Raw genomic sequence first — 26,339 nt, 5'->3', positions numbered from 1 at the left:
TAGATCAGATCTTGCTATATCTTGCTGGCCATTTCTATGTATGATTCTGATGATTCTTAAAAAAAAAAAAAAAAATTACAAACTTTTGCCCAATCCAATCTCTCCTGCAGTCAAATCAACTACCCAGACGACATGGCATTTTCCATTACTAAGATGATTTTTTTGAAGTTTGAATGAAGATTTTTGCATGCTAGTGAACTTGTATTCAGTGGTAGCAGTAAAGGACTATACTTAAGTTAAAAAAAATGTAGGTATGGATGCTTTTTCCTTTTACTTCATTAGAATTGAAGCAGGTATCTGTTCTTTCTACTCCACTACATTTTTTAAATGGACTGAAAAGTAAAAGTATTTTATATTATTGTTTGAGGACTGCTAAAAAGGTTGAGAGGTTTATTTTTAACACTTTCATCTGTTCAGTTGTTTCTGTTGATCAAAATTCAACACAAATCTGTGTCTTTTTTTTCTTATAATTTTCACAATGATTTTTCCTTGAACCAGTGAAGTTGTTATAACATTTATTTGTAATGATATACTTCTTACTGAAAAACAAGCATATACACTATAATCATATGCAGGCATAGAATACAACTTGGCTGGAATTGCTTAGAAAAATGAGGGGAAAAAAACATAACCACTAATTCACTAGTAGCTTAGTTTTGTGCAGTTTGCATTTCTTACAAATGGAAAAGAAAGTGGTGTTATTTGAGATCTTACCACAATCCTCTCCTAAGCTCTTTTCATAACTAGTTTTATGCCTTAACAAACAGCAGAGTATTTTCAACCATGGTGATACTGCAGTCATTTTAATCAGAATGAAAATATATTACCAGTATCTCTTCTTTTGTATTTAGTTTGGTAGAAAATTGTGAGCATGTGCCTAGCCTTATACCTTTTTAGTGTACATAATATAATATTGAGATAGAAGATATATTGTCTATAAGATGTTATCGTCACTGTTGAGTGTATGCCTCAGAATAGCTAATATACTGTCTAATAATAAATGTAAAAGTTAAATGGTGTACTGTTAGAATACTGCAAAAAGAAGTTAAATGTAATGGAATCTCCCTGCACTTTGCCGTTTGATTTTAGACTTTTTGTGCAGTACTGAAGGCCAGTTCTGACTGGTAGTCAGTGCTGGAGAGAATGCTTACAATTTCATTACAGAATACTGAATGGTCCAATCAGGGGTACTGTATTCTGAATACTTGGAATACTTTCACGCGGTTGCATTCCATTATACAGTAAAAAAACACAACACATGAAATGAAAAGTTGCTCTATTTGTTATGCATTTAATAATTTGAGAAGCAAAAAAAATTTTTTTTTTAAATCACATTTTCTTTTTTCTCGCTAACACCATACAGTTTGAAGCCTTGATTGCCTGCAAATACTCCATAATATACTCCTTTGATTTTAGAAAAGTACTGTATTTTCCAGAGTATAAGTTGCACCATAGTATAAGTCGCACAAGCCAAAAAAATGCATAGAAATGAAGAAAAAAAATCATTTTCACATATAAATCGCATCAGAGTATAGTCAGATGCAAACTATTAAAAAAAAGTGCAACTTATAGTTCGGAAAACACGGTAACTGTGCTGTGAATACCACCAAATGGAGGAGTGACTTTACTGGATATTAAAAATTTGTATTTTATTTCACATGTATTTAGCTACTTTCTAACGCTGCTAATAGTAAATATGTTATTTTTATTGGATTATTTGTTGTGAGAATTCCAAAAGAAAATCAAGAAGATAGTCATTTTTTCAATGTTGTCCACTCTGATTGAAAGTATATATATCAGAATGACTTAAATTGCATTTTGTTCTTGACCCTGACCCCTCTTGTGACCAGGGCACACTCTAACGGCTCCATCAGGCGTGGGCTGAAGTCTGACACTAGTGATGCTGTGACGGTGAGGAGTGGACTGGGCGTCAATCTGAAGGACGTCACCATTTTCAACAGAGGAAGAGAAAAAGGTCAGTCTATAATATATGTTTTATACCAAGTACTTTAGATCAGTATTTTTAAATACTGTACAATATGTTACTTGTACAATTGTGAGAGACGTTTTTATCGTTTTATTTTATGATTCAAATTAAAACTAGATTACTATAATGTTTATGATCCATATTTGAAATGTCATAAATAGCAAATCTAGTTTTCAAAATTTTACTTCACATATTGTCACGTCACAACCATACATTTAAATACATGTTCTTAGCATTTTATGTGAATGAGCAACACAAAATGGCACACAAGTGTGAAGTGGAAGGAAATACAAAATAAAAAAAAAAAAAAAAAAAAAAAAACTAAACTTAAAAGTACAGCATGCAAAAGTATTCAACACCCTTTTTCTTGAATCCAACCAATTGCTTTTAGAAGTTGCCTGATGATTTTGGAAAGATTGAATGTTGATCTAATGACTAAAGAGTCCACCTGTGTGTAAACTTGTCTCAGTATAAATGCAGCTGTGCTATGAAGGCCACAGAAGTTTGTTAAGAGTGTTGGGGAGCAAACCACAAACTGAAGTCAAAGGAGCACACCAAACAGGTTAAAGAAAAAGTTGCGATGAAGTTTAAAGTGGGGCTTGGATCTAAAAAGAGCATTGAACATCTCAAGTAGCACTGTTCAATCTATCATTCGGAAATGGGAAGAGTATGGCACAACTACCAACGTATCCAGACATGGCCGTCCACCAAAACGTACAGAATGAACAAGAAGAGGAATCATCAGAGATGCAGCCACGAGGCCCATGGTGACTCTGGTAGAGCTGCAGAGATCCACAGTTCAGGTGGGGGAATCTTTTCACAGGGCAACTATTGGTCATGCCCTACACAAATCTGGTCTTTATGGAAGAGTGGCAAGAAGAAAACCATCCATAAGAAGTCTCGTTTACAGTTCGCTAGAAGTCATTTGGAGGACACAGCAGACATGTGGCAGAAGGTGCTCTGGTTTGATGAGACCAAAATCAAACTTTTTGGCCTAAAAGCAAAATGCTACGTGTGGAAGAAAACTAACACTGCACATCAGTCTGAACACACCATCTCCACAGTCAAACACAGTGGTGGCAGCATCATGCTGTGCGTGTTAACAGGGAAGCTGATCATCTTGATGGGAAGATAGATGGAGCTAAATACAGGGCAATCTGCAAAAGACTTGAGACTGGGATGGAGGTTCACCTTCCAGCTGGACAACAATCATAAACATAAAGCCAAAGCAACAACAGAATGGTTTAAAGCAAAACATATTCATGTGTTAGAATGGCCCAGTCAAAGTCCGGACCTAAACCCAGCTGAGAATCTGTTGCAAGATCTGAAAACTGCAATTCGGTCTCCATCAAATCTGACAGACCGTGAACTGTTTTGCCAGGAAGAATGGGCAAAAATTTCAGTCTGTAGGTGTGCAAAGCTGCATACCGCAAAGAATTGCAGCTGTAATTGCAGCAAAAGGTGGTTCCACAAAGTATTGACTTAGAGGGGCTGAATACTTTTGCACGCTGCACTTTTCAGTTTTTTGTTGTTTTTTTTTATCTGGAAATGACGTATAATTTTCTTTATACTTCACACTTTTGTACCATTTTGTGTTACTTATTCAGATAAAATGCAAATTAAACAATATTTAAATTTGTGGGTGTGAGTTGACAAAATCTGAAAAAGTTCCAGGAGGATGAATACTTTTGCACTGCACTGTAACAATTTAGAAACCTAAAAATACTTGGATAGTAAAAATGAGTTCAAATCAACACATAATACCTATATGTATTGTTTCAACTACTGTAGGCCTTTTGTTTAAAATTATCCATATTATGTATTTACTTTTTCATAAAGATGGAATCTACATCTATTAAATATTTATTTCATTAAAATATATCCTATGTATGATATATAAAAAACAAACAAAAAACAAAAAAAACCTTCCATATATTAAATATTGCATGTAACATAATCCACCATTTCTCCTACACATGCTGTATCAGGCACTAACCCATGCGCTCGGAGTAATGGAGGGTGCCAGCAGCTGTGTTTCCACCTGGGCAGCGGGCGTCGCACCTGCTCCTGTGCCCATGGTCGTCTGGCAGAAGACGGATTTGCCTGTGAGCGTTACGAAGGCTACCTGCTCTACTCCGAGAGGACCATACTGAAGAGTATTCACCTGTCAGACGAGAATGACTTGAACTCACCTGTGCAGCCATTTGAAAACCCAGCTCTGCTCAAAAATGTCATCGCTCTGGCCTTCGACTACAGCCAGGAAATGTCTGGGACTAACCGAATCTTCTTCAGCGACTTACACTATGGGAATATACAGATGATCAATGATGACTGGAGCGACCGCACTGTGGTTGTGGACAGTAAGTGTTTTTTCTGTTTTTTTTTTCAATATGTTTTTTGTGTATGTGTCACCAGCTGATGCTTTACCTTTCTCTTTCCTCCTTTGTTCAGTTCTTCTTTCCCTGTGCACTTTCACATTATTTCACATAACATAACTGCTGTTGTGTTCTCAGGCAGGACACTTGCTTAATTTGAATTTGGTTATTTTCGAGTGGAAAGGAAAATACTTGGTTGTGTACACATACAAATTGAATCTTTTACCAGAATGTTATAATGTTTCCTCATCACAAACATATCTGGTTGTGTTTTGTTTCATTTACACACAAACCCTGCAGATATTTTGAGATCTCTCAAACTGACAACACTTCACCTTGTGATGTCATGTGGCAATACAGCTAAACTGTATTTTTAAACACCATATACCTTCAGTAGAATCATTTGGATAATTTTAGCCCTTGAATTGCCAATCTCAGAAGAGACTTGAACACTACCACTTGATGACATCATAAGGTTAGGGTTAGGCTTAGGCTTGATCTCTTCATTTGCATACCCTGTTAAATGCCTCTTGTCCGTTGCTGTTTTGGTTCTACAAATAAGCTCAATATGTTATCCATTGTGTGGTTATAATTTCACAGTACTTTGATAAAGAGCCTAATCTCTCCATTGTCCTGTATGAACTGTGCTGTATAAATGGATTTGGTTTACATGTGCATATTGGTTTTAAATCACAACAGTAATTTGAGCCGCTCTTTTATTGACAAATGCACCACTGTCACTATTTTGAACGATGTGGACGGTGTAACTTTACCAGGTTTCATCTATTATTTTAGTCCACATCCCTCTATTTGTTTTAGTTTGTTTTTCTTTCTGAAGGCTCCTTAAGCTAGAACAGATAGCATACGCTCAACCATACTGGATCTGTTTGTTCTACATAGATATTAGTATAGATTTGATTGCACACTAGCCTGAAGATTAGCAGTCATATCCCCTGTAGTTGGATGACAGTAGCTCAGTTGTTGTAGGTGTCCTCTGATCTAAAGGTTGGTGGTTCGAATCCTACTCCTTGCATAAAACCATTGTGGGTAAAGATGGCAGATTTCAGAAGTTAGTGGTGTGATTCCAGCTACCAGAGATGAATGCTGTCATTGTGTCATTAACATTAACATTCATGAAGTGAAGTAAGCATTTGAAAAGACACAATTTTAGGGGAAGCTTATAGTCCCTTGTAGTCAATGAGAAATTGCCACTGGTTTGGATACACTTTTTCCATGAATTTTTCTTCTTTATTTCTATGATTCTTTTCATTGTAGCTTCTCACTGAAGACATCAAAACTATGAAGGGGCATGTGTGGAATGTAGCAAACAAAAACAATCTAAACTAAACTCAAAAAGTGTTAAAAAAATAAAAAATAAATAAATAAATAAATAATAAAAAAATAATAAATATAAATAATGAAATAGCCACTAGTTGTTGAACTATTGTGTACTATTGTACTATTGTGATGTTTGTGAATGAGTAAGCTTTTTTCAACAGTTTGTTCATGTGAATGGTTGGAACTGGATCTAATTTTTTAAAAGAACTAAATATATTTAATTTTCTTGGATTTTTATACTGATTAATGCTGAACACATTTGGCATTGTTATAGCAGTTAGTTTTTAATCATTATTGTAGTGCAACATTTTATTTTGATGTGATGCAAGATTTTATTTTGAAGAGTAAACACACTCCCACTCTCAGTTTGAACCAATTTAAACACATGCGAGCCTTGGTCATTGCTCTCTGGGATTAGTTTGTTGTTAAAATTAGTTCTCATATTGGCTTCTGTCATATAAATAAATAGAAAAAGATGAGAACGTATCTTTGGAATGAATGGATCCAAATGATTCAGATCCCCTAAAAGAGTCGAAAGTCCCATTAGTACTAACAAGGCGCACGTGTGAAGTGAAAATAATTTCAGGAACTTTATCAAGAAGCTAACTGAGTAAAGAAGAAAGGTTTGCAGTGGTGTCGACAAAACAAAGGGTGCTTTTGAGGTTTGAATATAAAATATATAAAAGTGCAAAATGTCTTCACTGTAAAACTTGTGTCCAGTTGACAAAATTGAATTTTTTGTTTGCTATGGATCATACTTGGATGACAGAGGGATCACACAGACATTTAGTTGAACTTAGTTGAGCACTTTTTTTTTTCTTTGACACGTAATTCCATATCTTGCATTGTATATTTGATGTCTTTGTATGTATAAAATGTAGAAAGTAGTAAACATAAACTTGGTAGTGTATTTTTATTTCCTCTTGAGCATTATAGTTAATTGAAGTAGCATTTCTGTTATTTTAATACAATTTGTGACTACTCTACCCACAAATTATGCAAGTTTAAATGTATTCTAAACCTAATATGTTGAGTAATTGTACTTATATTGTCTGTTATTTAAAACATATACCATGCACAACCTATAAACATGTATATTTAGTTTCTTGAGTGCAGTTAAGTATTCCATCCTTTATATAAGTGTCCCATTCTTTTGACTTGGGTGCATTTTTCACTCCTCTGCACCTGTACGTCATTCAGTGCAGCGTTGGGAGCCTCTCGCATTATTTATCACTTCTGCAAATGAGCGCGTGTTGTGGGGAACCATCTGTCGGGATGTGTACTCCCCAAATGTCCTTCACACCTAAAGCACGTGCTAAATGCTAAATCAGTGTGGATGAAGGAATTAATCTGGGAGCTATTAACATTTTGACAGGTATACAGCCCTGTGTGGGATTTCTAACTTTTATTTATGGAGGTATGTTATTTTTAAGAAAGTTTCAAGATAATATTTGAATTTGACCCAGTTACTGATAATAAGTCTTGTTAATGCCAAATAAAACATTTATATATTTTCAGAGATTTTTCAAACTTTTACCACTAACATATTGGTAAACTAATTAAATATAATTGTTGTTAAAGCAAATTACTGACATTGATCAACTCTATCTTAAATTAAATATTGATTTCCGTAGCGGTAAGCCGTAAATATATTTTATCATAGGTTAGCAGTCTCTTTACTTTTAATTTGCGTATTTTAGTTGGTAACAATTTTGTGGGTTTAATTCTCAACAGAATGTACTTTTCTTAAGAAGAATATACCACCTGCGTGTCTCCCAAAGACTGTATAAAGAAGTGTGAATATCTGTATTGTTTATGAATGAAGCTCATCGAGGCTAGCAGTTATAGGGGTGAATTTGGAGCTGACTTCCACATTTGGAATTCTGACTATAGGTATCAGAGCAACCAAAGAGTCAATTGGGAGGGAGGCTGTCAGTCAAAGCTGTTACAAATGCTAACGGGAACAACCTCGGGGAAAGAAGGTGTCTTATTTGCTTGTTATTAATGTTCATATCATGAATAATGGACAAAATTTCAATGGACATGATCCTGTTGAAATAAAAACAACAGGATAATACAAACATTTTTAGACTAAAATGATGAGGTTATTTGGAGCAATTACAGAGGAAGGGGTGACGGATGGAGCCGGAAGCGTGCCCATGATCACTTCCTATTTGGAATGCAGTCTTATACAGTCTATAGTGTTTCCATGGAGATGTTACTGCTTTACCTGGTATGCTCCACAGTGTGACATTAGAATACATTATAAAATAGATTATACATTAAACCAAGTTTAATGCTATTCCGGGAAACATTATGAGCAAACATTTCCATGGAGACAAGCACTTGGTGAACTCTCCACAAAAAAGTTACATTATGCACCTTTTAATTCAGAGATTCCAGAGATTTCAAATTGAAAGGCTGCTTTTAATTAACAAATATCCCGTATATACTGTTGTGCAAATAAGACTCCTTTTGCAGGATCTGATGAATGTTGAAACAAAGACAAACAGTTTATTTCTTGCATGAAATCAGTCCGACAGCATCTCCCTAATGTCAGACCCCGAATGATGGAAATCACCAGGTTTATATAGTTTGAGATGACCAGAGGACATACATTTCAAAGTAAGGATGTGACACTCCTAGTGAGGTGTGGCCATACAAGCTCCTGGAGGCGTTCATGAGCTTGATCACCTCAGGATGTAACAGGTGGAGTCAAAATAATATAAGGTGTGATACATTTCAAAGGAGAGATCTCTCAAAGCCAACTGTTTGGTTTGATTGCATCTATCAGCACATACATTATCAATATTTTTATTTTATTTTATTTTTAATTTTTTTAAAGGGACACACATTAATGAACATATACAAGATATGTAAATATGTTGTCAGATTGTAGCCCAAGGCTAATTTCCATCTGCTGTCCCTAGACAGGTTGATGTAATCATAAAACAAATGAACACAGTAAAAACAATACACCAGAGAGACAATACAATAAAACAAACAGACATACAGAGATGGTCAGTCTCAAGATCACATCTCAGAAGTGAAATTGCTAAATAACCCGGCTTATATAGTGCTATTCTACAATATATTGCATGTGCCCTCAAAGGTAAAATTCATTAGTATATTGCATATTGTCCGTATGTAAAATATTAATAAATCATTAATTAATAAATCATATATTGCATATTGCCCATTGCACATTATAAACTATTGTACATGATCACGCACCTGTGTTGACCTGAGCCATGTCTTTAAATGGCCTTTAAAAGTAGTGAAGCTGGAGTAATATATGTGCTGATATCTTGACAAGATTAGCAATTTGACAAGATTAGCAATCAAAAGGGAACAAAAAGGTTTATATGAAAAGTTTTCCAACACTGTTTTTGACTACTAAACCAAATGAGTTTTGAGTGAGTTATGAGTTAATGAGTTACAAGCCCAAGTGATTTCTAAAATGTGAAATAATGTCAATATTTGAATTTCCTTTACATATACTCTTAAAAAAAGTTGTTGAAACTCTGAAAAATGTGTACTTGGAACTGAATCTTCAATGATTTTATAAACATAAATCTAATCTCAAATTACAATTCAGAGAAACACATTTGCTATTTTCAGACGTTTATATTCTCTCCTTGACCCAAAACAGGAATAAGCAGATGCATGAACTCAAATTATTTATTAAGTAGAATTTGCCCTTGTCTCTGCCCTCATCATTATTACTCTACACAACAGAGAAACAGAGAATTTTAGTTTCTCATTTCCGAAAGGTGAAACGGCTAATCACCATATTTCCTTATAATTAAACCCCATGTTATCCATTAATTAGCCCAGTGCTTTAAAGAGATCTCCTCAACACTCCAGGATACAAACAGATTATATTACAAACTCTTCATTTGCATTGGGATGAGGCAGGTAGGTTAAAATGTTTTCACTGGCAAATCCAGAATGATATCTCTGTGTATTTTTTATACAGATTTATATCAGTCTAGTCCCCACGCCCTCAGTTGCATCTTGAGCCAGAACCAAAGTGATCAGATGTGTTTATTTCAGTGACGCATGTGAAATGACGGAGCTCATTGGTCACCCATCATTTACACTCAAATTCATATTTCTCTCTCATATTAACACAGTTTAGGGCTTTGCTCATTGATTCTGTAGAAATCTGCAATGTTTTTCAGTCCCTTATGATATTTTTTTCCCCTCTCCCATTTTTTTCCTTGAATAGCAGCTGTATTTGTTTTAATATGTGTCTCACTAATTGGCTAATCCACCTGTCAACATGCATCTGATCTCGGGGACGAGACTCACATCTTTGAAAACCAATGGAGAGTGGTGTATTTCGGATTCCAGGCAATAAAATGTAGGCCTGTCACGAAAATTATTATATCGACTTATTGTTCAATATATGAAAGCTGGAACAATATATATTTTGGGGCTAAATATTTATTGTGTGTATAGTTTCTGTGCAAAAGTGTGGAGATTTTTGCCATTTTTGACCAGAAGGTCAGGTTTGAGCTGTTTGAGAGTAGAATAAATAATTTCTCTGGCTGATTATTAGTTCATTCTGATATTCATTTGTTGTAGCTCATTCTTTCTAATGATGCAGTATATTTAAAAATTGGTTAAAATGATCATGGTCACATTTTTATATAGCACTTTTCCACCTTCAAAGCACCCAAAGCGTTTTACATTAAGGAACCGCTCACGTATTCAAACACACATTCATACACCATTGTATGGAGACACTGGGGTGGAGGTGGTTTAAGTGTCTTGCCCAAGGAAACAACAGCAGCAGCATCCATCTGTGGGAGCTGGAATTGTTTCAGTACTATCGTTTATCGCAATATTTCCATCCATCCATCCATTTTCTTCCACTTATCCGGGGCCGGGTCGCGGGGGCAGCAGTCTAAGCAGGGACTCCCAAACTTCCCTCACCCCAGACACGTCCTCTAGCTCCTCCGGTGGGATCCCAAGGCGTTCCCAGGCCAGCCGAGAGACATAGTCCCTCCAGCGTGTCCTTGGTCTTCCCCGGGGCCTCCTCCTGGTGGGACATGCCCAGAACACCTCCCTAGGGAGGCGTCCAGGAGGCATCCTGAGCAGATGCCCGAGCCACCTCAGCTGGCTCCTCTCAACGTGTAGGAGCAGAGGCTCTACTCCGAGCTCCTCCCGTGTGACTGAGCTCCTCACCCTATCCCTAAGGGTGCGCCCAGCCACTCTGCGGAGGAAACCCATTTCGGCCGCTTGCATCCGCGATCTTGTCCTTTCGGTCATTACCCAGAGCTCATGACCATAGGTGAGGGTAGGAACGTAGATTGACTGGTAAATCGAGAGCTTTGCCTTTGGCTCAGCTCCTTCTTTACCACAACGGACCGATACAGCGACCGCATCACTGCAGACGCTGCACCGACCCGCCTGTCAATCTCACGCTCCATCCTTCCCTCACTCGTGAACAAGACCCCGAGATACTTGAACTCCTCCACTTGGGGCAGAGACTCACCACCCATCCGGAGAGGGCAAACCACCTTTTTCCGGTCGAGAACCATGGCCTCGGATTTAGAGGAGCTGATTCTCATCCCAGCCGCTTCACACTCGGCTGCAAACCGCCCCAGTGCCTGCTACAGGTCCTGGCTTGATGAAACCATCAGGACAACATCATCTGCAAACAGCAGAGATGAAATCCTGTGGTTCCCGAACCAGACCCCCTCCAGCCCCTGGCTGCGCCTAGAAATTCTGTCCATAAATATAATGAACAGAACCGGTGACAAAGGGCAGCCCTGGCGGAGTCCAACATGCACCAGGAACAGGTCTGACTTACTGCCGGCAATGCGAACATAGCTCCTGCTCCGGTCATACAGGGACCGGACAGCCCTTAGCAAAGGGCCCCGGACCCCATACTCCCGGAGCACCCCCCAAAGGACACCACGAGGGACACGGTCGAATGCCTTCTCCAAATCCACAAAACACATGTGGACTGGTTGGGCAAACTCCCATGAACCCTCGAGGACCCGATGGAGAGTATAAAGCTGGTCCAGTGTTCCACGACCGGGACGAAAACCACACTGCTCCTCCTGAATCCGAGGTTCGACTATCGGTCGGATTCTCCTCTCCAGTACCCTGGAGTAGACCTTACCGGGAAGGCTGAGGAGTGTGATTCCCCTGTAATTGGAACACACCCTCCGGTCCCCCTTCTTATACAGAGGGACCACCACCCCGGTCTGCCACTCCAGTGGTACTGTCCCCGACGGCCACGCGATGTTGCAGAGACGTGTCAGCCAAGACAGTCCCACAACATCCAGAGACTTGAGGTACTCGGGACGGATCTCGTCTCCTCTCGTCTCGCCTTGCCACCGAGGAGCTTGCTAACCACCTCGGTGACTTCAGTCAGGGTGATGGACGAGTCCGCCTCCGGGTCCCCAGTCTCTGCTTCCTCCTCGGAAGACATGACGGGGGGATTGAGGAGATCCTCAAAATATTCCTTCCACCGCCCGACAACATCCCCAGTCGAGGTCAGCAGCTCTCCACCCGCACTGTAAACAGTGTTGGTGAAGCACTGCTTCCCCCTCCTGAGGCGTCTGACGGTTTGCCAGAATTTCTTTGAGGCCGTCCGATAGTCCTCCTCCATGGCCTCCCCGAACTCCTCCCAACCCCGAGTTTTTGCCTCTGTGACCGCCGGTACTCATCGGCTGCCTCAGGAGTCCCACGAGCCAACAAGGCTTGATAGGACTCCTTCAGCTTGACGGCATCCCTTACTTCCAGTGTCCACCACTGGGTTCGGGGATTGCCGCCGCGACAAGCACCACAGACCTTACGACCACAGCTACAAGCGGCCGCATTGACAATAGAAGTGGAGAACATGGCCCACTCGGAGTCCATGTCTCCAACCTCCCCCGGGATCAGGGAGAAGTTCTCCCGGAGGTGTGAGTTGAAGACCCCTCTGACAGAGGGCTCTGCCAGGCGTTCCCAACAGACCCTTACAATACACTTGGGTCTGCCAGGTCTGTCCGGCTTCCTCCTCCGCCAGCGGATCCAACTCACCACCAGGTGGTGATCGGTTGACAGCTCAGCCTTTCTCTTCACCCGAGTGTCCAAGACACACGGTTGGAGGTCAGATGACACGACAACAAAGTCGATCATCGACCTCCGACCTAGAGTGTCCTGGTGCCACGTGCACCGATGGACACCCTTGTACTCGAACATGGTGTTTGTTATGGACAAACTGTGATTAGCACAGAAGTCCAATAACAAAACACCACTCGGGTTCAGATCAGGGAGGCCGTTCTTCCCAATCACGCCCCTCCAGGTGTCACTGTCGTTACCCACCGCAATATTTCTCTGTGGCTATATAGCGTGCTTCATAATTTGTTATCGTGACAGGCCTAATAAAATGTTTGGATGTTTTATAGTCTTGGAGATACAGGGAAATCAGCCTGCTTTCTCTGTCCACGATTGTATACACAAGAGTTATGAGCAACAGTCACAAATTCTGATTATGTAAATGGGAGGAGGAACAAAACACTGCCAAGATGCTTATCAAACCGTTGACACCAAGTTCTTTGTATAATGGGAACTGTATTTTTGCCATTTTCATGAATTAATGTTGTTGCTCTCATCGATCGGACACCCATTACCGAACCCGAAATAATTTATCACGTGCCCTCTAAACGCACTCTGGATGAATTGTGTTTTTAATTTTGACAAGCTACGGTGGATGTCTTATCTGGTTCTTGAGAGAGTAAACTGAGACTTTAATTGAACAGTTTAGACAATGCGGTCATAGTCTTCATACTCGTATGTCATAGATAAATATGGGACTGATAAACATGGCGCCCTCCCTCTGCCTGCCAGATCCTCACAGTCTTTAATGCAGTATTTAAAACTAAACTGAAAACCCTCCTCTTCTCCCTGGCATTTAATACTAGCTAGACATGATAGCTTGTTTTCTTTATTTTTGTTTTATGGTTTTATTGTTCTATGTGTCATTTTATCTGGATATTTGTTTTTGTTAAATTTTTATGTGAAGCACTTTGGGCAGCTTACGTATTTAAATGTGCTATATAACTAAAACTGAATAGAATTGTAGAGGGAAATGTTACAATAGATAAATAGACCCACATATCAACACCTTACAGAGGGGTGTTGTTTTACATTTTGGTAATATCAGTAGTAGTTGTAGGAGTATTTGCAGTAATTGAGTCAACTGTTGAGGGAATATAACTTATAATAAACAAATAAATGGTAGATACTGTGTTTTGGCGGTGCCAGTATTAGTAGTAATTGTTTTGGTTGTAGTTGTAATGGTAGTTATAGCTGTAGTAGTTGTAGTGGTGGTAGTTGTAGTAATTGTAGTTGTAGTAGCAGAAGTAGTGGTGGTGGTAGTTTTTGTAGTTGTAGATAGTAATGATGCTGGTAGTACCTGTAGTAGTTATAGCTGTAATTGTAGTAGTGGTGGTGGTGGTGGTGGTTGTAGTAGTTGTAGATGTAGTTGTAGTAGTAGTAGTAGTAGTAGTAGCAGCAGCAGCAGCAGTTCCTATTAGGAAGTTACACATTTAATGCCAGGAATACATGGCTCATTTGTGTGTAAATAAAAATACATTATATGCATTTTTTTTCCGCCAATTTATAATAGTAATTTGTCTTTTTTGTGTTTCTCTGATTGACTTGACAATGCCTCTCCAAAACAGTGCTCTGAATGAAAGCCTTTTTGAAAATATTTATTTATGAGAACAACAAAAGGCAGATATGCTTGAGCAGATGCACATGCGAGGGCAGATGCACATGCTAGGCTGTGTTTTATTCAGGTAATCTCCCCTAGCCCAAACAAAAGCAATTCTCCAAGCGCCTGATAAACTCATGTCTGTCTTCTCAAGGCCCAGAGGCTCCACGGACTTTATAAAGTTTGGAACAAAGAAAGCCTGATTAGATTTACAATGGCCCCCAACTTATGTCAACATGGATGGGGAGAAAATGAAATCTCTTGACTTATGTATTTGTTTTGTTTATGTTATGTCGTTTTGCTTTGGCCTTGTTTATGGATATTGTCTTGTATTTATTGTTAAAACACTGCAGTCAATAATTCAATCCATTAATAACATGTTTTGAAGTACATGCCAGATGTCTGACTGCTTTCTACCTTCAAGGCACTGAAAGCACTTTACAACAAGGAACCACTCACCCATTCACACACACATTCACACACCAGTGTACGCAGACACTGAGGGCAAGGTGGGTTTAGTGCCCAAGGACACAACAACAGCATTCATCTGTGTGAATTAGAATCGCACCGCCAACCTATGGATCAGTGGATCTGACTGCTCAACCAATGATGTTTTGTCTTGTCTTGTCTCTACTAGACTAACTCAAACTTTATTCACTGTGCAAGTTTTAGATATGTAGGGAAAGTAAGCCAGATATATTTTACCCTTTAGTCAAGGATTGATGGCATATTCTGTAGGCCTATCACAATAACATATTTTGAAGTATGATATATTATTCAAGTAAATAGACTATAAACAATAATATTGAACTTAATTCAATTGACACAATAACCCAAAAGAGGATTTATACCACAAAATAAATAAATAAACATACAAGCTCCTGGAGGCGTTCATTATATATATATATATATATATATATATATATATATATATATATATATATATATATATATATATATATATATATATATATATATATATATATATATATATATATATAATGAATTGAATTGACTGGAATTGTATATATATATATATATATATATATATATATATATATATATATATATATATATATATATATATATATATATTCAATTCCAGTCAATTCAATTCATTATATATATATATATATATATATATATATATATATATATATATATATATATATATATATATATATATATATATATATATATATATATTCAATTCCAGTCAATTCAATTCAAGTTTATTTATATAGCACATTTAAAAACAACCTCAGCTGACCAAAGTGCTTCACATAAAACAACTAAACACATAAAACACAATGAGGAATAATTACATTATACAAAAGAGCATAAAATACAATACAATAACAGTGCAAGTACCAACACATTCTATCTACACAATATTAAAAGCCAGGGAGAAAAGATAAGTTTTGAGCCGAGACTTAAACTGAGTAACAGACTCAGATGATCGGACAGACAAAGGGAGACTGTTCCACAATTTGGGCGCTGCCACAGAAAAGGCCCTGTCACCCCTAGTTTTGAGCCGAGCTGTAGGCACAGTAAGTAGAAGCTGGTCAGCTGACCTCAGAGCTCTGGGAGGAGTATAGGGCTGCAGCAGCTCCCTAAAATAAGCTGGGCCCATAAAGTTAAGACATTTAAAAACAATCAATAACACTTTGAATTTTACCCGAAAAGCAATAGGGAGCCAATGTAAAGTGCACAGAACGGGCGTAATGTGCTCCCGTCTCTTTGTTTTAGTCAGAAGCCGAGCTGCAGCATTCTGAACAGTCTGCAGACGCTGTATAGAGCCCTGGTCCAGACCTACATACAAAGAGTTGCAATAATCCAGGCGTGATGTGATAAAAGCATGTATGGCTTTTTCAAAATCAGCCAGAGGCAAGTAGGGCTTAAGTTTAGCCAGAGTCCGGAGCTGAAAAAAGCTAGTTCTTATAACCGAGCTGATATGTTTGTCGAGTTTGAACATGGAGTCCACGATCACTCCTAGATTCCTCACTGAAGGACGACAGAAGGAGGACAGTGACCCAATCACACTGTCATGTCCAGCGAGTAGCTCGGTTTGACCAAAAACCACAATCTCAGTTTTACTTTGGTTTAAGTTTAAAAAGTTACTGCTCATCCAATTTTGTACATCTCTGAGACAGTCCTGCAGTGTTTTAATTGTGTGTATATATATATATATATATATATATATATATATATATATATATATATATATATATATATATATATATATATATATATATATATTCGAATTATTGTGACAGGCCTATTACTGTTTATTTTGGGCACACAACCCAAAAATACTACTACTAAAAATATTTTTTTATTTAGTCTATTTTTTTATTTATTTTGACATGTTTTAATGTAACTCTGATATTGAGTGCATTTGAAAACTTGCTTTGCTTTTCTCTGTACACTAAGATCTTATGAGAGAATTTTATAGAAGTTTTGTTGAGTTCAGTTGAGATGCAGATGTTGTTTGGTCCCCCTCTAGTTCTGGTTTAGTCATAGTCTAGTCTGGGTTAATCTGCCTTAATCCTGGTGTATTCTAGCTACAGTTGCATTTCACAGTCACTGGTTTTGAGTGGGTGTGGAAGTGTGAATGAGTGTTAATGAGTTTTAATGATATGGTCTGGATGTCCAAAATGGGCACTCAATAGATCTAAGAGAGCTAAAAACAGGACCACAGAGAACCAGAACCTAGGAGAAAAAATGTCAGCAATCCCTACACAGCTAGTCTCTCAGAAGAATTTCAGACAGCATGAAATGACTGTCTATTTCAAATCTACAAACACTTTAAGACAGAAACTGGTTCACCCATAGGAATGTACCAACACTATTGTGAGGGCAGCTCGGGATGCCAATCAGCAGGAAATCTACATCTCAAGTCACTAACCACTCTTTTGAAGATAGTCAAGTACAGATCTTAGCCAAAGAAAATAAATGGTTTAAGAGGGGAGTTAAAGAGGCAATTTTTGTTAGGAAAGACAATCCATCTTTGAACAGGAATGGGGGCTTAAATATCATCTGTCTTCTATTTTGGAACTCCATCTTCAGACCTAAATCGAAACAAGCAAACCAATAGTGATAGCCAGTGTGCTAATAGGGTGAGAGCACCCATTAGGGGCCTGAATGATTATGCAAAATATGACTTAGGCAGAGTTCAGGCTTACTGTAGTTCAATAGACCTAGCCAACAAACAGAAACTGTAAAGAAATAGATGTGCTAATTTAGTTTCAGTGTAGTTAGCTCCTCCCTTCAGATAGATTTAAGGCAGTGTCCACTAGCACTTGGATCATAACTGAAGAAACTGCTTGGATGAACAGCAAAACGTCTTCACTCATATAACTGTTTGACAGAATAGAATTATTTTTTTTGCTGTTTTAATGGTATAAGCATTTACCTCTGAACTAGAGCATACTGCCCTTGGGCCTTAGTGATCTTGGAGTTGATTTTAAATAAGGCTGTACAATATGAACTAAAGATGCCAGATTCAATATTTTAGTAGTCAAATATATCCATATCAGTATTCAATATTAATTTCAATATTATTGCAATATTTGATATACTCTTTGACACAAAGTTTAGTCAAATGAAAACATGTGCATGCCATAATTAACCTGTAAAACATCAAACCTAAAACATACAGCAAGACCAAATGGCTTTAAGTAGGACAAATTTTATATTTAGATGCTTTCAAAAAATGTAAACTCATCATATGAAGAACTTTGTGTTGTTGCGATACATTTTTTTCATTTTCATGCCGTGTCAATTATTGCATTAGCCAGTATCTTGTTTTTGTTGCTGTGTATTGTACAGCCCTAATTTAGAAAGGAAAGTGTTCTCTTCCACAGACCATTTTGGTGTAATTTCCAGTCATTTTCAGTATTTTGGATTCTGTTTTCTCTCTGTGTGTGCTGCAGATGTGGGCTCGGTGGAGGGCCTGGCGTACCACCGCGGTTGGGACACTTTGTACTGGAGCAGCTCCACCTCCTCCTCCATCAGTCGCCACACTGTGGACCAGACCAGAGTGAGTGGGTTCTACAGAGAGGCTGTGGTCACTCTGTCTGAAGAGGACCACCCACACACGCTCGCCCTGCATGAGTGCCACAGGTACAAGTCTGTGTTCTCTGATGACCTTTGTACAAAGATTAGATGAATGGTGAGGTAGTGATCATTTAATTAATCAAATATCTACCCAGAGAAAATGTCCAGATTCATTTTTGGTGAATATAAACCCCTGATTCAAAATTCTGCAGTATGGATCATCACCAGGACTCCCACCATTCACCACATCACCCCCATCCTCAAACAACTTTTTCCCATGAAAAAAAAAAATCTACTTCATAAATCTCCTCACCACATTCAAAGCTCAACAATATCTCTCCGACCTCCTCCACATTGTCACTCCCTCTTGCTCTCTCTCCACTCCTCCTCCTCTCTCCAGCTCTCTGTTCCCTCTGCCCGTCTCGCCACCATGGGGGGCAGTGCCTTCAGCCGTTCTGCTCCCCAGGATCTAACACAGAGAACTCACTCCCACTCGACCTCCACAACATCAACCCTCTTACTTCAAATCACGACTCAAAACGTGCCTGTTCAGACAATCCTATGCCACATAACCAGTCACACTGTCATTCAGTTATGTGTTGTATTGTGTTTTATTCACCTGTGTTTATGTTTTTAACTGCTTCAGTACAGTATCCTTGGGTATTTTGAAAGGCACTTATAAATGAAATGTATTATTTTTATTTTTATTTACCAAAATCTCAAATCTCACTCGCACTGAATGGTTACTGCTCAGCTCTAGAGTGCTGCAATATAAATAGAATCTAATTGCAAGGAGGTTTCAGGCCTTGCACTTAAAAATGCAAGGTGAATACCGTGATAGTATTGTACATTTGACTATAGATACACGTGCACTTATTTACACTTAAATATTGTGCAAATAGTTATAGCTGACTCCTTTCCTTAATGTACTTTAATATTACTAGACTAGTGAACTTTGTAATACACTGGCAGTACTTTTTTACCTGTGAGATTATGAAATGCTTTTCTTTGCTTTTCTTTGATCTTTAGTTGCTGTAGCTGCTGTCAAAGTAATTTATTCTGCAGACACAAATCACACATGTAAATGACTAACATGTTTTCGTAAGCCTTATTAACACCAGATTACAGTCAAAGCAAACAATCAATCCCATCGCCCCAGGTTCATTTTAATTAAAAAAAAAAAAAAAAAAAAAAAAAAAGCCTTTGAGAAAACGTTACTGCACTTTTTATGAACCTCCAAATCAGTATTCGTGTTAAATCGTCCTCACATAACACCTGCATAATCATGATACGGAGAATTTGAAAAGCGCTCATATCTTGTTCCTCGTGTAGTAGCTAAATTAATTTCTCGACCGCAGTGGACTATATCATTGCTTTGCCATTTGGCACCACATCCATCCCACTTCCTAACACTGTCTCTTAATTAGAACTCAAACCGCAGTGATTAATTAGCAGTCCCTGGTTGTGACTTCTGACCGAAAACCTTATTATCCCACTGGACTGGACTTCATTATAGAGGGAAGGGTGAAAAGAGGGCCCAGAAGAAGCATAAAAAAGAATACAGATAATAATAATACATAAAAATAGAATAAATAATTCAAATTGTAATTTAGAGACAAGTTCACATACAGACGTTGTCAGAGTCGAATGGCCCATTATGCAGAATACAAGTTATAGGGAGTGTATAAACTTCTAGAGATAAGGTTTGATAAAATAGAAGGCCACTTAAAAACTTGTCAGGTAATATACAGTGGCTTGCAAAGGTATTCATCCCCCTGGAACCTTTTCAAATTTTGTCAAGTCACAACCACAAATTTAAACATGTTTTGATTTGCATTTTATGTGAATAAGTAACACAAAATGGCACATAAGTGTGAAGTAGAAAGAAAATCATACATCATTTCCAGATATGGAAATGAGGGGGGGGGGTTAGTATTAGTATTTTCTACATTTTAGATACATACAGAAGACATCAAATATATGAAGTAAGATACACTGCCTGGCCTATCCTACTGGATAATTACTCTAGGTTCAGTCCTGAACCCCACTGAGAATCTTTGGGATGTGCTGGAGAAGGCTTTGCGCAGTGGTCAAACTCTACCATCATCAGTGCAAGATCTTGGTGAAAAATTCTTGCAACACTGGATGGAAATAAATCTTGTGACTTTGCAGAATTTTATTGAAACACAGCAGTGTGTGACTTTTTTGGTGGCGATTTTCTATTTATTTTTTGGCCAGGCAGTGTATATTGTATATTATTTTATATGGAGCTGAGCTACTGTCTCCCAGTAGCTGAGATGGTAGACCAATTGTTGTACAGCTTTGTTTTTACCATGTGAGGCCACCAGACTCTTTTCGAATTAATGGTAAACACTGCCAAATGCGTAGATGGCACCATTCTGCCAAAGGCGTAGATGGTACCATTCTTCCTAATTGAATTCAGAGCTTTATATTTTCAATTAGGTGCTTGTATTTCCTTGTTTGAAAGAGTTCGATTACCAGTGACATCCACACATTTGTACACTTAAAGCAGAGTGTTTTCCTGTCTGCAGAGCTGAAGAAGGCTTCCCACTGACACCGTAATGATGCGTTTTTTCTCTCACTTTGCAGCCTAATGTTTTGGACTAACTGGAACGAACAGCGGCCCAGTATCATGAGGTCCACACTGTCTGGTAAAAACATGCAGATTATCGTCAGCTCGGACATCCTCACTCCCAACGGCCTCACCATCGATCACCGAGCGGAGAAGGTTTACTTTTCAGATGGCACCCTTGGCAAGATTGAGAGATGTGATTTTGATGGCTCCAATAGATATGTGAGTACAATTGATTATAAAATGCAAGGAAGACTTTACAACCCATTTGTGTTTTTTGTTACTTGTCTGACAACAGTCGAGCGTTGTTAAATATAATAAATAATACCAAAATTAGATACTTACAATATATTACTATGTTTTCTTATGCCTGCTACATAAACTAAACTACTATACTATACTCAACTACTTCTAAATTAGGCCTATAATACTAGAAATTGTAAAGATTGTATTTTTTATTTTCCACTGTGGTTTAGAGTATGATTTTTATTCAAGTAATACATTTTATTATTGTCAGATACCGTAGCAAAAATATACTAGTAAAAGTAAAAATCTACTGGAGTATTAAGTACCTGTTTAAAATGTAGTTAAAGAGTAAAAAGTAAAAGTATTTTGAGCAGATTTTGGGATCTATTGAAGCTTAACATGCATTGATTTAGATAAAGATTTGTACTGAATTTGATAAACAGAAACACTTTAACAGATTTTTTCTAGCTGTTTTTATTTGTATTTTTGTGTTTGCTCAAACTGTGAACTTGTTAAAAATAAACCTCTCGGCCTTTTCAGCAGGTCTCAAAACAGCAAAAAAAATACATTTACTTTTCAGCCCTGTTAAAAAGAAAGAGTAGAAAGTACAGATAACTACTCTCAAATTAAGTAAAATAAAAGTTAAAAAAAGTATCTATTTTAAAATGTGTTATAGTTTTTCTTATCAGCAGTTAACTATTACCAATTAAATGAGAGTCTTTTTTTCTTTGTCATTGAATTATGATTTTACTACCTAAACAATGCATGCATATCCCACAGTAGGTTAAATACATTCTTAAATGACTGACACCAAATATCTCAGTTTAACTAAAGTTAAGTGTAAAATGCAAAAATCCTCGTTGGAGCTATGGGTGTGTACAATACCTGATGTTCTCACTGATGAGACAGTATCTACCAATCTTTCTCAGAATTTCATATTTTAATATTTAACATTTTATAAAAGCACTGCATGTGTGTATTTGACTGCTTAAAGTCCACTCTGAAGTTCGCTCTTAAGTTACCTAATTTTGAACATTGCATGCATAATATATTTAAGACTCAGATAGGTGTATATATCTTTGGACCCCAGTGTGCTCACAGTTCAAGGTGTTATTTTTGCAGAGGATTCTTTTTTTTTATTTATTTATTTATTTTTTTTTTACTTGACAGGACCTTCACTGCCCAGCACTTTGGCCCATCTCAATTAGCTACTCATATGTTTGCTGAATAGGGTCGCAAGGCTGTGGAAGACTTCACCTCTGGGTGCCTCACTGCCCCGACTGCAGACTCTGCTAATGAAAGCTGTGCAGTAAAACCCTGTGGGTGCTCATCGCCGCCCCAATTAAAATGTGTGAATTAAACAGGAAGCAAACAGTTGGCACTAGCACTTCATTCAAACCACGGAAATATTAAGGCGACTCAACCACAGGGTACAGGGAGGTTGTGAGAGGATTATGTTGTGGTTTTAATATGCTTGGTTGTCTGTTGTCTTGTATTCATGGGATATGCTGGTGTCTGGTAGATTTTGCCTCATATAAAGCATATATAACTGATTCTATGGCCACTACCTCTGTAATTACTGGAGCTATTCATGTCAAATCAAAACTAGTTTAACTTCTTCTACGTAAACAACAAAACACAAACTAAAAACATAGGAAGTGCTCCACTGTGTTTTTAAAACGCCATACACCTTCAGTAGAGTCATTTGGATAATTTCAACTCTGGGATTGCCCATTTTTACAGAAGGTAAAAGATAGCTGCCATACTTAAAAACTACCGCTTGATCACACAGTGGAAAAGAAAATTTTGAGTTTTAGAGATGTAGACAGACTAATAATAAAGGGTTGCTCATGCATGTATTTACCATGCCCAGTGCTCATGCATTGGGTAATAGAGGACCTTTAAGGTAGCTTACTTTATTGTCCTGCTTGGAATATTTTTTGCATTTGACCCATCCTTCAACCCTGCTGGCGAAAAGACTATGATTAGTTAGGAACAGTGGGCACCACAATGCAGTGCTCGAGGACCTTCTCAAGATCTTGCACTAGGCTTGGTCAGGACTACCTTAGCTGGAGGATTTTTCCCTATTGTGCATGTTGAGGAAGGACACCAGAGAATGTGCCTAGAGAAACGCACTCAGTGGAACCTGGACATAACAACATAGCCGCAGTATCCAAAAGAGTTGGAAATGTTTGATTCAATGTATCATTTTGTAGACTCAAACCATAACAAAAAGAACCTGATGCAACTACTTCCTGTTCGGAGATTGCTTTCACACTAGTCCTGGCACTCAGAGATTGGATGAAAAGTGTACTGTGCGTGATTGTCAATTCCAATTGGACTGAACCTAGGGAAATGGCACGGTTTCTGTTAAAGACCACAAGCTTTCTCTTTACTTAATTTCATTTATTGGTCCATATTTGGCACTGATAGTGGTAGTCATAGTAGTAGTCATAGTAGTAGTAGTACTACTACTAGTTGTAGTAGTACTAGTAGTAGTACTAGTAGTACTAGTAGTAGTAGTACTACTACTAGTAGTAGTAGTAGTAGTACTACTACTACTACTAGTACTACTACTACAACTAGTAGTAGTACTACTACTACTATGACTACTACTAGTTGTAGTAGTACTAGTAATAGTACTAGTAGTAGTACTACTAGTAGTAGTAGTATTACTACTACTACTAGTACTACTACTAGTACTACTACAACTAGTAGTAGTACTACTACTACTATGACTACTACTAGTACTGCTACTACTAGTACTACTACTATCACTATCACTAGAGATATTTTCATTATATCACCAGCTACAGCATTGTCTAGAATGTAATAATATCATCAGCCCCTTAGGACACAGTCTCATCCAAGTCAACACTCCTTCCATTCAACTGCCCAATAATGTGCGTCATTAAATCTATTCTCGAGTTTTGGATTAGAAACCTTCACGCATCCACAATTAAACACAATAGGTCAGTGCCAAATATGGACCAATAAATGAAATGTACTACTACTACTACTACTACTAGCACTACTCGTAGTAGTAGTAGTACTACTACTAGTAGTGTTTACTTAATATTTAGGGATCACCAGACTTCAAGTAGCAGCAGTAAAAGTGTTAGCTTTTAATATTAGCATGTTTTAATCTTTTTGAGTATGTAATTGCCTGAACCACATTATTGGCGGACAGTTTAGCACTAATTGAACGGCTATAAACTTGGATAGCTCTACCTGAGGGATTTGCTGTTATTACATGCTGGACAATGCAGACACTGGCTGTACAGACGCAGAGCTACACGGTGCCATTTGGAGAGCACGACGTTGATGAAAGCTCGGCTCGACAAAGGCCAGCAAAGTGCATGATGGGAGGAAGATGGCACAGTATTTGACAGAGGGAAGATGACCTTTTTATCATGACGAGGGGGCCCAAAATAGAGACGTTTGCCAATACACGTCGTCCTTTTCATGGGAAATTGACGTATTTGTGCTTCGGTGTCACGTAACGAGTGAGGATACAAGCTGTGAGGAGTCTACATGACCACACAGACGCTATGACCTATACCGATGTCCATATAGCAGTAGTTTAGATGAGGACTGAATGCATTAACAATTTGCTTTGCTGTGTTGCCAGGAAAGAATGGTATAAAATTTGTACATTTTCATGGAAACAAGCCACTAAACCAAATATGTTTTAACAAAAAGAAAGCCTGAATTTGAATAAATGAAAGATAGGTAAAGCTTTACCATTCCCTAGATAATGTTTCCAGGAGAAAGTAAAGTTACATAGTCTGCTTTTACATTTTTCTCAAGATGTGTTTGCTACCAAAAATGAAAAAAAAAAAAAAAATACAATTCAAAATGAAATACAAAGTGTGGGGATAAAGCTGGGAAGGGGCATTTTTTTCTTTCCAAAGGCTGGTGGGAAATTAGCGCAGTTGTCCACAAAATGGTGCCCCAATCAGGAAAACCCATGAATATGTTGGTTTTAGATTTTCGAAACCGGTGATGTCACTTTCTCTGTTAGGCGATGGGGCAGGAATTGATTAGATTTTGGTTTCATGAAATAGCCAAAAGAAAATCTAAAAATGATGAAACAAATCAGTTATATTGTATTTTGCGGCAATCTATGTTTTAACTATGGTACGATAACACTTAGTTCTAGTTTTAGCCCAGTTTAATTCTGATATAGACTTGGTTTGGTCCTAGTCTTGTCCTGGTCTGGTCCTGGTCTTGTCCTGATCTTGTCCTGATCTTGTCCTGGTCTTGTCCTGGTCTGGTCCTGCTTTGGTCCTAGTCTAGTCCTGGTCTGGTCCTGGTCTGGTTCTGGCTTGGTGCTGGTCGAGTCTCGGTTGAGATCTGGTCCAGGTTTAGTTCCAGCTTTAGCCACTGTTTAATGACATTTTTGTTATGGTGTGTGCACAGCCCAGCTCACACAAAGTCTGCTCAATTACAACATTGATTTCCCTGTCTGTAAAAAACAAAACTAGGCCCGTTGTGATAGTATGCGGAACCCAGCTGTTCTGTTCTGCCAAAACAACACCATGGAACACATTTTAATCTACAGAAAAGACTTAATTTGTAGCATGTAAACAATGTTGACACTATAGTAATGCATTACGCGCTGTAAACCAAATGTGTCCCAAATCTAATTTCCTGTCAATATGTTCAGTCCAATCCATCTAGTGCCGCACCCGTTCCACATTTCTCTCCCTCTCTCCTTACTTGTCTCTGTCCTCTTCTCTCCTCTCTCCTCCTTCTCTCCTTGTCTCCATCTCTCCTCCTCTTCAGCTTTACTCTCCTCTCACCTCCTCCTCTTATCCTCCCTCTTCTCTTCTCTCTCTTTTCGTCTCCTCTCTCTTTCCCCTCCCGTCCCCACACTCTTTCCTCTCTTTTCTCTTCCCTCTCTACCTCCACTCTCTTCTACCTCAGTTTTTCCTCTCCTCCCCCTTTCTTCCCTTTTCCTCCTTAACTCTCCTCCTTTCCCTCTCTCATCTATTGCCTCTCTCCTATGCTTCATCTCCT

At 38.2% G+C, this 26,339-nt stretch overlaps 1 protein-coding gene across 1 annotated transcript in view; it reads left to right on the top strand.

The window, feature by feature from the left end:
• lrp1bb (low density lipoprotein receptor-related protein 1Bb) overlaps positions 1-26,339 on the top strand; it is a 464,724-nt gene that overhangs the window by 317,415 nt on the left and 120,970 nt on the right. The window contains exons 39-42 of the mRNA XM_055230393.1: positions 1,851-1,975; positions 3,976-4,347; positions 18,355-18,544; positions 21,089-21,293. Of these exons, the coding sequence (XP_055086368.1) occupies positions 1,851-1,975; positions 3,976-4,347; positions 18,355-18,544; positions 21,089-21,293 (892 nt within the window). The remainder of the gene's footprint in view (positions 1-1,850; positions 1,976-3,975; positions 4,348-18,354; positions 18,545-21,088; positions 21,294-26,339) is intronic.

The sequence above is a fragment of the Periophthalmus magnuspinnatus genome, chromosome 21, assembly GCF_009829125.3.
Source record: "Periophthalmus magnuspinnatus isolate fPerMag1 chromosome 21, fPerMag1.2.pri, whole genome shotgun sequence".
In the NCBI taxonomy this organism is placed as follows: Eukaryota; Metazoa; Chordata; class Actinopteri; order Gobiiformes; family Gobiidae; genus Periophthalmus; species Periophthalmus magnuspinnatus.
The sequence above is the reverse complement of the archived record's forward strand: the minus strand, read 5'-3'. Positions and strand labels throughout refer to the sequence as shown.